The 14,592-nt window shown below is 36.3% G+C and overlaps 1 protein-coding gene across 1 annotated transcript in view; it reads right to left on the bottom strand.

Annotated features, from left to right (window-relative positions):
• Positions 1-3,896: 3,896 nt before the first annotated feature.
• ATP11B (ATPase phospholipid transporting 11B (putative)) overlaps positions 3,897-14,592 on the bottom strand; it is a 130,099-nt gene continuing 119,403 nt past the window's right edge. The window contains 2 exon segments of the mRNA XM_017860609.1: positions 3,897-4,919; positions 8,969-9,102. Coding sequence (XP_017716098.1) covers positions 4,838-4,919; positions 8,969-9,102 — 216 coding nt within the window. The 3' untranslated portion in view covers positions 3,897-4,837.

The following is a 14,592-nucleotide window of genomic DNA, read 5'->3' as shown; positions in this document are numbered from 1 at the left end:
GGGAACCTTGAGGAATGACTGAAGGATTTTTAACCTGGTTTGGGGTAAGGGTTACATGGGTGTAGAGATTTATCAAAAGTGAGTAACTATAATCCTAAAATATATACATTTTACTGTGTACAAATTATATCTGAATACAAACCATTTTACCTTAAATTAGTATTTAAAAATTTATCACAGGGCTAGGGCTGTTCATAGGTGTGGTGACTTATCTCCATTTACAATAGGCTTTCCTTTGAGTCAGTTAGCTCTTCAATATAAAACTTGAATTTTTGAATTCACTAATTTTCCAGTGAAATGCTTCTTTTTTGTCCTAAATTTCTTGTTCATTATTCATCATGTTCTACTTGTATATTAGAAGTTAAAGACAGTAGTCGTCCTAAAAATAGTCCAAACACTCCTTTTTAAATATAAAACAGATGCCTAAACTGATTGATTTGTCTAGGATCATATTCTTATTACATCTCAAAAATACATTACATTACATAAATCATGCATTGTCATCCTTTGCAAATACTAACAGCTGGGCAAAGACAACAGCTTAACTTTTTAAGCAGATGTAGATTAGACAATTGTCTGTTCTAACTGGCAACCGAGGAAGCAGTGAAAATAACTGGGTGTCAGGAAACGGGAATATTTTATAGGGAAGTATACATTCTATCATCAGTTATATTTTTTTAAAAAGCCCATATTTTCTATGAACCAGGGCATTTCCAAATTCACAAGTGCTCTTTGCTGGCTTTTCAGGAATGATGCAATTTCTAGTCTAGTTGAGGTATGCTGGTCTTTACAGCTGGCGCATTCTTATCAGAGTCTTTTCCAGGAGTTGTACTGATGATCTATAAAAGCTGGGTAAGAACTACATTTTAAAAAACTGCAGTCAGTGAAAGGCATAAATGATATCCCTGTCCTCTAATGAAGGGTAAATACAGTAAAATTTAACTTGAAACAAGTTTGGCAGTGAAGGTTGTGATAAAGAGAGAGGCTTTATAAAATGCTTAAATAAAAGAACACTTTTAATTATATAGGAAAATTTTTATTTGATAAATATAACTTCATAAACTTTAAAAAATTACTGAGAGCTGTACAATAATATACTACATTTACTGACGATGCAGAGAATTTTTAAAGGATTACATTAGACAGCCACAGTGTCTCAGGTCCAAAATTTTAAACTAAAAGTATTGCTACAATATTTCCAGATACTCATTCTTCATAAAAATCTAACAATTACCATTATTACAAATGTATCATTAGTTATGATCTATTTTTTGTAGGAACAACATTCAAGTTATTTCACATAAAACAGCACTTTATTAATGTTTTATTTATATGAAAATAGGTAACTCCTAGAAATAGAATGTAAGTGGGGACCAAAATCAATAAAACATGTTTTACAGAACTCTTTGGTGTGCTATTTTTATTAATACCTGCCCAATATCATACCCCAAACCGATCTTTACAGGAAAAACACCAACATGGAAGATTCTCCCTTTTCCTACAGCCTTCACGAGATTTTCAGAGTAGGATATTTTAAAAACTTTTGGCTCTTAACTGTCAATTTTCTAGTGGCCTTGACTCCTGCTTCTCAGGAGTCTCCAGCTCTCAGGTAAGTTCAATCTCACAATCTTCTGCGGCAGAAACGGCCTCAGTCCTGGCACTAACCGTAGGGCAGAATGCAAGTGTTCCCTAAGGCTGATTTGCCTCTGTGTAGTCTCCTGTTCAGGACACTGCCAGGGCGGGGCTCAGCTCTGGAAGCCTTTGTATATCATGAGCTTTAGACCCAAGAAAGGATGGTTAGAAAATTCAGACCATAGATTCTCCCCTTTTCTCAACTCAACAGCAGGTCTTTGTAGCTGTAGTTCTCCCTGGCCCCGTACTTTGCTCTGCCCAGGGTGAGCCTATGCCTGCTAAAGCTGAGGCAGGGTGCTGAGTCACTTAAAGCCTTAGCTGAAGGGCAATTTTGGAAACTGACTTGGTGCTTGCCACTATCTTCAGGCTTACAGCCCTCAGACAAGGCAAAGGGAGGCAAATCGATTTGAGACCACTGATTAACTAGCAATAACATATTCAGCATTTTGCTCTGCTTCTGGCAGATAAGGGTTATTTATCAACATCATACTTTCCAAAGAATTTTAAAGAAATATGCAAAGGGGACACTTTCCTTGTGATTACTGGTTACGTAGTAAGAGTTTTACAAGATGAATATAGCACTAGAAAACTACTGAAAGCTTGTAGACTGCATTGTTACTTTCTTAAATAGAAAACTCTTCTTAAAATCAAGATAATTTTGCTTTAAAAACGGAGTGGATTTGGAGTAACAGTTTAGGATGAGCACACTAGTGGATGCCATTTACTTTTTTTTAAAAAAAATAAAGTTCTCTTAACTAACTTCAAATGGTGAGTACAGAAAATTACATCAATCACACTTTAAGCACCATTCTAGGCGAGCTGACCTCCTGTCTTGCTGCAGTTGGTCATAGGCTACTTTATGACTTTGGAGTCTTTGTCTAGTGTCAGTACTCAGTTTATTTGATGGCAAATAAACACTGTCATGTAAATGTAATGCAGGCCTATTGAATGTCATTTTGTTATATGTATGTTTTATAAGAGACTTTATAAGCAAATTTCCATATCCTCCACTAAAGTACTCTACTGAGTATATCTGCAGTATTCCTTTTCTGGAACATGAATTAGTGAATGCAGACACTGTACGGTGTATTATTCTTTTAAAGTATTTCCAGAATAACAGATCTTCCTAAATCCAGCTATGGAATATCTTAAGTTAAAGAAGGACTGTTAGGGGCCGGGCGCGGTGGCTCAAGCCTGTAATCCCAGCACTTTGGGAGGCCGAGACGGGCGGATCATGAGGTCAGGAGATCGAGACCATCCTGGCTAATACGATGAAACCCCGTCTCTACTAAAAAATACAAAAAACTAGCCGGGCGACGAGGCGGGTGCCTGTAGTCCCAGCTACTCGGGAGGCTGAGACAGGAGAATGGCGTGAACCCGGGAGGCGGAGCTTGCAGTGAGCTGAGAGCCGGCCACTGCACTCCAGCCTGGGTGGCAGAGCAAGACTCCGTCTCAAAAAAAAAAAAAATAAAGAAGGACTGTTTTTGAAAATTAATATTTAGCTTAATAACTTAATATCCTTACATCACTGGAACAGACAAATGTTACATTAGCAAGAAAATAGTTTACAAGCAAACAAAGATAAAGTCTTAATTTTTGTCTCAACCATTCTTTCCCCTGCCAGCCCAATTCTAGAAGCCTTATATTCATGAAATGGGAAGGAAGCTTAGGGCTGCACAATAAATCTCCATAAAAGAATGACATTTTCATGGGAAAACTTGGTAAAACTGCATTTAACCATTTTCTTAATATGTATACAATCATTATTTGCTTAGAGCTTGGTAGTAATTCTTAAACTAATAATCACTTCTAAATCTTAAGACAACATTTCAACAAAACAAAAACAAATGACAATACAGAACTACTTGATAAATTCAGGATGGAAGTTAGGTTTTGAAGTGCAATGAGTTAATTACAGTAACATCTACCCGATTAATCATTCTTAGCATTGTAATTTATTGCTAACGTTACCTGATACAAGTTTAGCATTTTAGACTTTAACAATTTACATTCCATAGCCACACCTGAAAATATGCCTTGCACTGGGACACTGGCAGAACCCACTGTATTGTGGTAGTGTGCTATAACTTAGATAACATAACCTGAAAATAAGATTATTAACTGAAACCCTTTATTCTAAAATCTAGCTTACAAGGGGAAGAGCAATTCTAAGCTGGCCGCAGAAAGAGGCTCTTCTCTTTTTATTGATTTAATTACCCATACTATTCTGATTTGTATAATTAAACATATTTGCAATATTTAAATACTGTCCAAACTTTTTATTGATATAGTTAAACTTTACAACGATGCCATGAAATACTATACACAGAGCCTTCGGGTAAAGAGAAAAAAAGCAAATTTAAATGTGTTAACCAGATTAAAGCATGCAAAAGATCCAATGATAAAGACATTAAATTAATAATATGTTAATGGTATCTAATTTACCCACTATAGGGTCTTCATACTCTGTCACAAAAATATTAGTAAACATCAATTTGAAGTTCGGTGAACAGACCTGATTCCTGATTTGTATATCTGATACACCCTTGCATTTATATGGCTAACTTTACAGGCTATGTTACAGTACAGTTAGAGGAATTGGTATCCATACTGCAGTAAATAATGGTTGGAAATGATTCTCCTAATTTGCTCTGTGAACTCAGAATGCACTAATGAATTAACAACACAGGTCACTGAGGGACCAAAATTCCTCAGTATTCACATTAACTTTTCCCATGAAAAGTTTCAATATAACTCTAATAAAAAAATAGAGTTCTCAAGGCAAACTTTCAGCATAATTTACAGAGGCAGATTTAAATAGAAGAGTCAATAATCAGGCTAATACTAAAAAATACACATTACTAAGATTTATCTCTTTTTTCTACATTTATATTAAAATATAATGGCCTCAGCAACAGACTGAAATGCCATTAGGAGTCCCATAAGCACAAGGGACAGGCCAGACAAAGAGATGAAAAATGTCTCTTTATTCTCCAATTTTAACATGTTCAGATTCAAATTAAGGGTGTTAGGAGGGGCTTGTATTAATGCTTTCTGTTTGTCTGCCATTGTAACTCAGAGTGGGTGTGAACTGTTACAAAGATTTCGGAAATTAATTTCAGAGCTAGTGTGGCCATTAACAGGGTGATCACACTGAATTTTAGGAAAGGAGGTGAAATGGCTCCCACAAAGCACTACAGCCCCTTTAACAAGTAGATGAGTCCATTGTGGAGAGAGTCAAGATGCTCCTGTCGTTGGTATAGAAAGGATCCGATGCACTCCATGATCTAAAGTAACAATAAGAGAAAAGTTTGGCTCACCAGGACCTATGTTTTAATTGAGAAAAAAATTTACTCTAAAACTTAGGACCCAAATGCAATCACTGATTGATTCATTTAAATGCTAAAGAGAGGTTCTTCATACTAGTATTGAATGCCCAAACTTTCTATTTATATTATATAAAACTTGGGAAAATAATGCTCTAGTCATTATATAAAATATTAGCCAAAATTCAAACATTCATTAGCATTAAAACAGTTTCTATATGTAGTAAAGCATGAGATGCTTTTTAAAGTCTTAACAATTCAATAAGAAGTATGTTATTAAGAGTTATGCACATTCAGTTTTACTGAAAAGTTCAGTTTACAAAAACAAACCCAAATCCCACTTACCAAAGGCTTTGGAATGAAACAGTAGTATGTTCCTATTATTGATCATTTCATTTCAGCTATAAATCCTATTCTAAAGACTTCAGCATAATTAGCTTGAATGTAGTGAATGATGTATTCAAAAGGCATCAAAGACACCTGGAGGTCACTAGTGTTTTCACTTAACTAAGAACAAACAATCCTCTACTGGTCTGGAAAAGTTAACTGGTGTCTGAATGATAAGGCCCTAAAGCAATTCATTACATAATACTTTATGTGCAGCTGTAAACTTAAATTAGCTTGAATTAATTTAAGCTAAAATAACTCAAGACCAAAAGTAGCCTGCCATGCTTAAAATAGACTAACCTAGTTCAAGGACAATGTTAGGACTGCCAAGTGAAAGGTTGCTTTTCTTACTAGACTAAACACATTTAACAATAAATACATTTTATGTAACTTTTTCCAGGGTTCCCACCTTCCCTAAACAGAGATGTTACAGGAAGAGACGAGCATTAAAAATGGCTCTAATTCACCTTTGTCAAATATTTTCTTTTTCCCAGAGATGCTAAGTTTGTATGTAGCTCAACTTTAATTCGACTAGTTTCTAGAAAAGCTGGAACAGTATCTACCTTAGGTTAGGGAAGGACTAGTTCACTACTGTCTGCCTAGCATCTAGAACTGTGTCTGACATATATTAGGCACCCAGTGTTTGCAGAATAAATGAATAAAACGAGAAGATGAAAATTTCTTTAACCAGTAAGTATTTACAGGGGAAAAGTATGCTTTTAACTATAACTTTTAACTATAACATCTATCAATATCCCAGTTATCTGGAGTCAGATGTTCAATTCCAAACTGCCATACTTTATATTAGTTTTTCTTCTTTCCACATTGCTTACACCCAAGAATCTTATTAGATAACATCTCCTTCATTTTTAATTTTTTTTCAAAGCACACATTGTGCATTCATATGTTAAATATAATTTTTGACAGAACATTAAACACTTGAACTACGTATTACTTACTTTCTATTTAGAAGATAGTTTTGATTAGGATAAAGTAACTTAACTGTTAGTAATATACGAACAGAAAATCTTTTATTGCTAAAATCCAGCTCTTTAGGGTGCAACATGGCATATCCTTTATATAGCACCATGATGCTCCCTTTGAAACTAAGCTTGCAATATGGGATACTTCACTGACAACACCAATTAATAAAATGTAAGTCGATTTTTGTGCCTGGATGGTAAAAATGTAATCACCAAAGAAATCTGTCATATAAAAAACACTGGTGGTATTTCTCAAGCGATGCCCATTACTCTTGAGTTTAATATGTTAATGGAACACACAGCCAAGGGCTTCCACATCTCGTAATGGCAGTCTCAGCCTTGCCTACCTCTTAGACATGAAATAGAAATGTAGAATAGATGCTGCTCTAAAGTCGCAATGGAAATGCCCAACACATTTCACAAATACAATTATATGTAAAAAACAAAACCAGAACTCTATGTATCAAAATGACTTTGAAAGTTTAAATATAATGTTAATGCATCTACGGCAATTTTCACATAGCCCTTGAAAAGCACCAGGTAGCTTGGTGTTATTATATGACTTATCCCCTAGAAAAGAATGAACAGGTCTGAAAAGACTTTCTAGATTATTCACATGAGAAAAAAGCTAAGAAAATAATAGTAACCAATAATATAACCTGTGATGTTGGAGAAAACTGGAAGGGCATTTATAGTCTGTCAAATATTATATTAATTACTAAGTTAAACATTTTATTAGGAGAATAAAAAATTCAGACAAAAAGAATGTGGCACAATTTTAAGTGAAAAGAAGTATAGATGATAATAGCTACATGTCAAAGTAAATTCAGTAACTCCTGGGGCAGGTTCCAAAGAGGTAATGCCACATCAAAATGGCTACGTAAAGAATAAAGGGGGTATATTACCTACATAATTGATATCAAGAAAATTTTTATAATTTCTATATAGTAGAAAAAATTTGGGGCTCATTTAAAATTAATTCTAGTTTAAAAAATCATTAACAAAACCATATATTGTCATTAAAGAGAAATTTTCATTGAAACAGAAGTTGAAAAAATTCTGTAGAGGTTCTATTGTATCTTAGTCTAACTCCTATCTTCATTCTGTGCAATGAAGCTGTGTTATTAGGTAAAATAATATTATAAATCAAGCTCTTTTAGAACTTCCTTTGGGAAACTTGCTGGCCTAGGTACATGACAGAGCCACATTTTATAATACAATTATGTGAATCATAACAAAGTCCCAGAGTTTAAGTGCTCATCCTTCTACATGAAATGAAATTACTACAAAATGATATCACAGCATTATGGAAATATTTCAGATCACATGTTATAATCAAGTCAGAATAAATGGGGATTGAAACCACAGACATATGTTAACATAAGAATGCTATTTATAAATTCAATCGTAACATAAAGGCATGGCTAAGCTAAAGCTAAAGTGAGGAACTAATAAGTTCACCAGTAAAAGTTACCTGAATTTTATAATAGATGAATGATATCATACTCATTTTTTTTAAAAAACACAAAGCTAACCAAATAATAAAAATCCCTTTTCCAGTAGATAGGAGTAGTGCCTTCTTCACTCTTTATAACCTGTTCCTGGGGTAATTTCCAACCTTTTCCAAGCCCTGGCACATGTAGAAAGTGCTAATATTCATGTAGCACATTTGGGACAATGGGAAACAACGTCTCTCCCTGCCCATTTGTACCCTCCATGCATACCGTGTACTGCTGCACTGATTTTGAGAATATGGTATCATTCACCTAAAGAACACCAAGGGTGGAAAAAGCGCTTTCTACCCCCTAACATCCTCTAAATAGTGATATAACTCTTGGAGACATGTATGAATAAATAAATTAATTGCACGTTTCAATGAATTTTAAATGGTATTTACCAAAAGGTGGTATTTTTTGTTGTTGTTGTTATGGTGCACAACAGCAGGCATGGTGATAAATCTCATTCAAGAAATAGATTTAGAAGGGGACAAAAATGCTAAGATTCTTTTACTCCAAATTTAAAGAGCCTGTTCTAACTCATACACTTTTAATTAGACAATAACTACCAAGCAAAATAAACTTAAAAATCACGACTCATTTCAAAACTTCATTACAGACATAAGAAGATGTAGGGGAGCAGAAATACAGCCTTTTATGTTTATAAATACCTCAAAGCCTCAAATAATCAACTGGAAAATATATATACAGAGTAAGAAAATGAAAGCCTTTGACTTCACTGTTATGTTGAGATTATTTTGTAAAGACAAAAGCAAAAAAAATTTAAAAAATAATAAAAGGAAATAGTATATGTATAATTTAAAAAAGAAAGTTATACAAACCATGAAAGAGTACCATATACACACTCCTACTCAGCACATTTTAGAAAGACTATGAGACAAAATGTTTTGTTCATTAGATGAAGTCTCTTCAAAGGTGCTTTCTCTTCCTTTGTGAGTGAAAAAGCCCTTACCCCAAAGCCACAAAGTGAAATCTACCACCAAGGAATGCTAATAAATAGCAGACTTCCTGCTTCAGTTGGTAAAACCAGCTGCTGATTTATTAGGTATCTAGAGCTGCAGATTCATCCTGTTCCAGATAGGATACTCATTTGCAGCAAAGGCTACTTAGAGATATTTCACACCTGCTGATGTGGGTCGGACTACATCTTCCTATAACTCGTTCCAGCATTCTTCCAACAGATGTGCATGCTGCTTCTCCTTCCGGGAAACAGCACATGGAGTCCAAGCACTTGATACCTGCATTTGTTTCAGTAAGCTGCAGAGGCGAAGCAGAAAACATTAGTTATTTAAAGATCTGGACTTCTAAAAAGCATTAGAAAATTACAACAAGCACTTTCAAATCAAAGGTAATATATATAAACTAACATGTTTTTCTATAATATGGGAAACATATGAAAGGCTTTGATTTACTAGAGTATAACCATCCAAAATTATTTTAAAACCTTGTATTAGAGGTCTAGTATTAGAGGTCTAGTAAAATAATTACATAAATTAAGAAGCTGGATATTATTTAAATCTACTTTTAATGTTTTATTTTAATCATTTATTACGGTCAAAATGATTTCCATCAACCACTCAGGAATGTAATGAATTCCAATTCTGCATGGAGTTTTTCTTTAGGTAAAATGCTCCTGCAATTTCAATGAAAAATGTCTAACAACCGAGATAAGTGGAGTATGAACTATCTTGAAGACTGGGAAATAACAATCAGGCAGGGCCTCGCCCCAATCTTCAATAACAACAACAATGGCAGCAAACACTTTACGTATGCTTTACTATGTGCCAGGTTCTAAGCACTCTACAGATAGCCACTCCATACTTATCTTTGAAAAAAGCATCATTTATCATAAATTGCTAAAAACTTTTAAGTGGCAATCATCCCATCATCAGCTCATCCTGCTTTTTAACAGTTAGCTGACAGCACATAGATTACAATTTATTAAACAAGTGAATAAGTAGTACTATCAAGATTTGAAACTGAATTACTTTCTGAAAATATGCAAGATTTATGTTGATTCAGGCATAAATAGCCCAGCAATATAATTTTATTCCACACTACTAACAATTTTAACTGAGCAAAAATGAGGGGGAAAGATGGTATGACCACGTAAATCGATGAATCCCAACCCTGGTATTGTTTGTCAAGGATGCTCCAAAATTTTTCAAGGGCTGTTGTTTTTTAAAAAAAACACCTTATTTCAATTCACTGTCTTTTACATATATAACATCCTGCATAACACATCTTTTGAGGATAGAGGAGAATAAATACAGGGTTGCACTTCCACAAAGGTTGGGAGTCACCACGTGCTGGGTGCAGGCATTGGCAACAGAGGATGTTTGTGGAGATGCTCACAATGAACAGAAGAGACAGACATGGTGGAACAGAAACCTGGCATTCTGAACGTAAGCAACTGCTGACGTCCTGCAAGATGCATGCTCAGAAGATTCGACACCACCCAGTGTGAAACAACGTGGTTCTTATCTGGCAACTGCCAGATGACAGTGCCCTAGGATCAGCTAAGCACTGAGAAAGAGCTAAACTTTACTTGTTCATTACAATACTCTTGGTTTAGAATTGTGTAGGGCACTGTTTCTTAAACTGTTTTGTGAGCTATTTACATACATTTCATGAAAAAAAAAAAGGCTGTGTTCAATTAAATTTGGGAAACACTAATTTAACAAAGTTCTAAACAGACTTTTAAAGTAGAGGACTGTCAAGTCAGGATACATGGTCATCTCCATGGGGGAAGCCTGAGATATTGTAATTCTCCCACTCATTTTCTTAGTGGGAGAAACCATACACTTCCACCCTCCCAACCAGGAAACACTAAGCAACACCAGGAGGATCATTCATATTCAGAGGAATAGTTTAGGAAATGCTGGTTTAGGGAACAGGATTTCATGAGTTTTCCAATGTCCTCTTTGGGTCACCGGACTCCAGTTTCCCCAATCTCAAATTTACCCCTTGTAGCAACCCAGACTCCAGGGCTCCTACATGCTCAAAGGATAAAGCCCCACACCCCATGAAGCCTTGAAGGCCTTTTACAGCCTGACCCCAGGCTGCCTTTCCTGCTCTGCTTCCCAATGCTCTGGTGCAGTATCCACTCCAGCCAACCAGGCAGTGTTCCCTGCCCGTGGGCATGTGTCGGGGCCTGCCATCAATCAGGGTCAGAATGCTGACCCCTACACCAGGGTTCAGCTTAAACCCCACCGTCTCCATCTAACTTCCCTCACCTCTCCAACTATGAGTCATCTCTTTTTCTGATTCTATTTCACTGCTTATTTGTATCACTTAATTGGCACAAGCACTTAAACTTCTATTCATTGAGCAAGGTACTGCGCCAGTTTCCACAGGGGATAGTAACCCTGTTCTCAATCAGGTGAGCTAAAAGTAAGGAAGAAGGTGGGAGAGAGGACAAGTCAGGAAGACATACCAACAGCAGTTACATTAGTGGAGTGCTCACCACGTATGCCCCAGTGACTATGTAAGTAAGATGCTTCTCACGGATTGTCTCACTGAAAACTTCAATAGCCCTTAGGAATAGGCATCATGATCACCCCCAGTTTAAAGAGGAGGAAACAGTTAAGAATTTGTTCAAGGTCACCCACTTAATCTGGGGTTTGAATCTTTGTTTCTTTGCTTTCAGAGCCCAAACCCCTTTACCATGTCACTATTCTGCCTTATGATTGTAAGAGGCAGACTACTCAGAAAATAGGAGGGAAAGCTCAAACTCAGTTGCTGTTAGTGGTACTGGTGGGAGGGCATGAAGATTTGATGAAAAAGGTGGCATTTAAAATACATCTTAAAGGACTCGGGGGGCATTTCAATACAGCAGGAGATGGCGGAGAAGAGATATTCTAGGCTGAGGGAGGAGAAAGAGTGGCTATGTGTGGGCAGCAGTGTGGTATGTATTCAGCACAAGCTTAGCCTAAGTGTAAGGGAGTGGTACTGTCCCCTTGCGAAAAGACCAGTTGTGACTCAAAGTGTGGTCCATGGATCAATGCTAATCCATAAACACTATTACTGGTCCATGAAGAAATAAGCATTTCTAATCTGTGAGAATAAGAGCTTAGAAATTTTTACAGCAGTTGGACAAAGTATGTTTATAACTGTTAAATTCAGTAATTTAAAAATTGGGGCTTATTTTATATATCTTTTAGATTTCATTTTCCTGTAATTCATTTTTTATTGTATTTGTAAAAGCATTGGCTCAAGATAAACTGGAAATTAAAACAAAACAAGAAAATAACAAACTCGTCCTTTACTACATTTACTTGGGGAGAACTAAACCAGAAACTCAAAAGAGCAAGGATCTTGTCTGACACTTTTTAGTTTAACAACATGTGCTGTGCTCAAAGCTGGTGCTCAACCAAACTGAGGAGAAATTCATCGAGATGACACCCAGAAGGTAGCCAGCACTTGAGTATCCATATATACGCAAGACACGGCCTTGGTCTGGATCTGACCTTACGTAATCATCTTGCTTTGCATTCATCACCTTTCACTTTATTTTTATTATTTTTAGAGACAGGGTCTTGCTCTGTCATCCAGGCTGGAGTGCAGTAGCACAACCGATCATAGCTCACTGCAGTCTCAATCTCCTGGGCTCAAGCAATCCTTCCACCTCAGCCTCCTGGGTGGCTACTACAAGTGTGCGTCATCATGTCAGGCTAATTTTTAATTTTAGTAGAGACAGGGTCTTACTATACTGCCCAGGCTGGTCTTAAACTCCTGGCCTCCAGTGGTCCTCCCACTTCAGCCCCTCAAAGTGCTGGCATTACAGGTGTGAGCTACTGAGCCTGGCCATCCTTCGCTTTAAAACTGAAGGACAGTTATTAAAATATAGACATCCCAACAGAGAAGGTAAACATCTTGAAATGTCAAAAATTTTAAGAAATGACTTCTTCGGATCACTTTTTGAACTTGTATATGTGTATATATAGTTTGTATGTATGTTTCCTTTTTTCTCTAAAAAAAAAAGAACTCAGCTGCCTGTTTTTTTGTTTTTTTTTTTGTTTTTTTTGAGACCGAATCTCACTCTGTTGCCCAGGCTGGAGTGCAGTGGTGCAATCTCGGTTCACTGCAAGCTCCGCCTCCTGGGTTCAAGCAATTCTCATGCCTCAGCCTCCTGAGTAGCTGGGACTACAGGCGCCCGCCACCACGCCCAGCTAATTTTTTGTATTTTAGTAGAGATGAGGTTTCACCATGTTGTCCAGGCTGGTCTCAATCTTCTGAGCTCAGACAATCCACCCACCTCAGCCTCCCAAAGTGCTAGGATTACAAGCATGAGCCACTGTGGCCAGCCTCAGCTGCTGTTAAAATGCTGAATGTTGGCTGTGTTTCTGTAAAGCTATCTATAGAAAATGCTATACTGTTCTCCAGCAAACCTCTAAGCTCTACTACTTTCCCATATATATATCTTTGATCTCAATATTCAGGAACTGACAGCTCAGCCAGAGTACCTGTACAGCCATAGTTGCCAGTATAAGTGGGCAAGGGAGAATGGAGTTGACCATTTAGAGCTCATTTCATTCGAAGTAAGGAGAGGAAATCATTACATTTTTTGGGAGACCACTTATAAATAATAAAAAAGAAAAAAAAGCATAGTAATGGGAGTGAGACCCTACCTGGTGGTATCAAGAGGTAACTTTTCATTTACTAGAAGTTGTGACTGGTAAGCCTCACTTTCCACCACACTTGCTCCCAGGAATGACCACATAATTTAGTGCTAGAAAGGCTGTCAAGCAAAACAACTATGCCTATTCAACATGACTATGCACAGATAATAAAAATGCTCATCTTCACAGAAATTGCCCTTTGAAATAAATTCTGGTTCACTGCTTTTATTTCCATTATTTTCATGTCAATGACAATAAACAGATATTTCTTATTGCTTATACAAAATATTTTCCTGAAACCTTACAACCTTCCTTAAATCTTATAAATTTTAGAAAAATATCTTACATTTCTAACATTTTTTAGTCACACCTATGACATTCTATCAAATCAAATAAAGGTTTTTGTTTTTTGAAGTTTAGATAATAACTGTCAAACAATTAACTATGCTAGATCTTTTGCCCTGAAAGGTGTTTTATATACTACATAATCAAAGTGAGCACCTTGCATGGCCTTAAAGGAGTTATTTGGAAAGAAGCTTTCAACTCTAATTATAAAACAAAATGAAAAAAGAGGAGGTTTGTGTTTAAGGAAATGTTTTCTTTTTAATGTAAAATCAAGTCATCAAATATTACATTTTCAAATCTGATTAAGAATCATAAAATCTCTAAAACAAGTAATAAGCTTCATCTCATAATTCAGAATTGTGATGGAGATAGCCATGAAGTGATGAAATCTGGGTAACTGGTATATCTTACTCAAGGCCTGTTTCTCCAAAACATTCTTCAAGCTCATATTCACTCTTCTAAACTCCCTTTCCTCTCTCCTTCCCTCTAAGTAAAATAAACAACTTAGAAAGATGGTTATAAAATACTTCCATACTGTCTTTTAGGAATTTCTTGAGAAGGAGATTTCTGTATGTATTACCTAAATTTAAGTATGAAAATAAGAATATGGGCCAGGCACAGTGGCTCACATCTGTAATCCCAGAACTATGGGAGGCAAGGAAGGTGAATCACTCGAGGCCAGGAGTTCGAGACCAGCCTGGCCAACAAGGCGAAACCCTGTCTCTACTAAATATACAAAAATTAGCTGCATGTGTAGTCCCAGCTAGTCTGTCAGCTGAGG

Source organism: Rhinopithecus bieti, unplaced genomic scaffold, assembly GCF_001698545.2.
Source record: "Rhinopithecus bieti isolate Rb0 unplaced genomic scaffold, ASM169854v2 scaffold_55189, whole genome shotgun sequence".
In the NCBI taxonomy this organism is placed as follows: domain Eukaryota; kingdom Metazoa; phylum Chordata; class Mammalia; order Primates; family Cercopithecidae; genus Rhinopithecus; species Rhinopithecus bieti.
The sequence above is the reverse complement of the archived record's forward strand: the minus strand, read 5'-3'. Positions and strand labels throughout refer to the sequence as shown.